The 1,562-nt window shown below is 41.6% G+C and overlaps 1 protein-coding gene across 1 annotated transcript in view; it reads left to right on the top strand.

The window, feature by feature from the left end:
- Positions 1–398: 398 nt before the first annotated feature.
- Positions 399–1,562, top strand: part of LOC107307732 (myosin-binding protein C, fast-type-like) — a gene marked incomplete at its 5' end in the record, with an annotated part of 11,873 nt that continues 10,709 nt past the window's right edge. The window contains 2 exons of the mRNA XM_032441937.1: positions 399–455; positions 1,138–1,158. Of these exons, the coding sequence (XP_032297828.1) occupies positions 399–455; positions 1,138–1,158 (78 nt within the window). The remainder of the gene's footprint in view (positions 456–1,137; positions 1,159–1,562) is intronic.

Raw genomic sequence — 1,562 nt, 5'->3', positions numbered from 1 at the left:
TTAATTAGTGTGAAATTAATTACCCCCCCCATGGTGTTAATTAAGGTTAATTAATTAATGAGTCCTAATTGGGGTTAATTAACCTACAGGGATAAGGTTTGTTAATTGACCCTTATGGTGTTAATTAGCCTTGAATTAATTAACCTCGGGGTTAATTAATGATGTTAATTAACCCGGGATGGGGTTAATTAACATGAGATGGGCTTAATTAATATTAATTAATTAATGTTAATTAACCCTCATTAGTTTTCTCTTTGGGGGGGGGGGGAATGAATAGCCCCTAATGGGGTTAATTAACATTCATGGGGTTAATTAACATTCACGGGGTTAATTAGCCTTAATGAGGTTAATTAGGTCCTTAATGAGGTTAATTAATTATGTTAATTATGTTAATTAAGCGCCAAAGAAGGAGGCGAAGAAGAAGGAGGAGAAGAAGGAGGAGCCGCCCCCTCAAGGTCATTAATTAAGGGGGGGGTCGTTAATTAGGGTCATTAATTAGCATAATTAATTAATTACTTGGGGCACTCAATGGTCTCTAGTTAATTAAGGGGGGGGTTAATTAGGGGAGGGGGCCTTAATTAGGGGGGCTAATTAAGGGGATATGTTAATTAAGGGTCTAATTAAGGGTGCATGCTAATTAAGGGGGCAGATATGCTAATTAAGGGGGGTAATTAATGGGTTATGCTAATTAAGGGGGATAATTAAGGGGGTATAATTAAGGGATCTAATTAAGGGTGTATGCTAATTAAGGTGAGTTAATTAATGGGGTGTAATAATTAAGGGGATATGCTAATTAAGGGGGGTTAATTAAGGGTGTATGCTAATTAAAGAGTGGTAATTAAAGGGTGTATGCTAATTAAGGGTGGTAATTAAAGGGTGTATGCTAATTAAGGGGGGGTAATTAAGGGGATATGCTAATTAATGGGGGCCAATTAAGGGGTGTATGCTAATTAAAGGGGGGTAATTAAGGGGGTTAATTAAGAGTATACGCTAATTAATGGGGGCTAATTAAGGGGGTATACTAATTAAGGGGGGGTTCTAATTAGGATAGGGTCATTAAGAGGGAATATTAATGAAGCTCATTAATTAATTAACTCATTAATTAGTGATTAATTAATCGCTTTATTTTCATTGCAGAGCCCAAAGATGAAGCACCGGGTGAGTGACCCACAGCGCCCCCTATGGGCTGCCCCATAAGTGGGACCCATAAGTGGGGCTGGCCCCATAAGTGGGACCCTATAAACTAAATGGGACCCCATAAGTGGGGCTGGCCCCATAAGTGGGACCCCATAAGCTAAATGGAACCCCATTGACCCCATAAGTGGGGCTGGCCCCATAAGTGGGACCCTATAAACTATATGGGACCCCAATGGGACCCCATAAGTGGGGCTGGCCCCATAAGTGAGACCCCATAAGTGGGACTGACCCCATAAGTGGGGCTGGCCCCATAAGTGGGACCCCGTAAGTGGGACTGACCCCATAAGTGGGACCCTATAAACTATATGGGACCCCATAAGTGGGTCTGGCCCCATAAGTGGGACCCTATAAACTAAATGGGACCC

This window comes from Coturnix japonica, unplaced genomic scaffold, assembly GCF_001577835.2.
Source record: "Coturnix japonica isolate 7356 unplaced genomic scaffold, Coturnix japonica 2.1 chrUnrandom820, whole genome shotgun sequence".
Classification (NCBI taxonomy): Eukaryota; Metazoa; Chordata; class Aves; order Galliformes; family Phasianidae; genus Coturnix; species Coturnix japonica.
The sequence above is the reverse complement of the archived record's forward strand: the minus strand, read 5'-3'. Positions and strand labels throughout refer to the sequence as shown.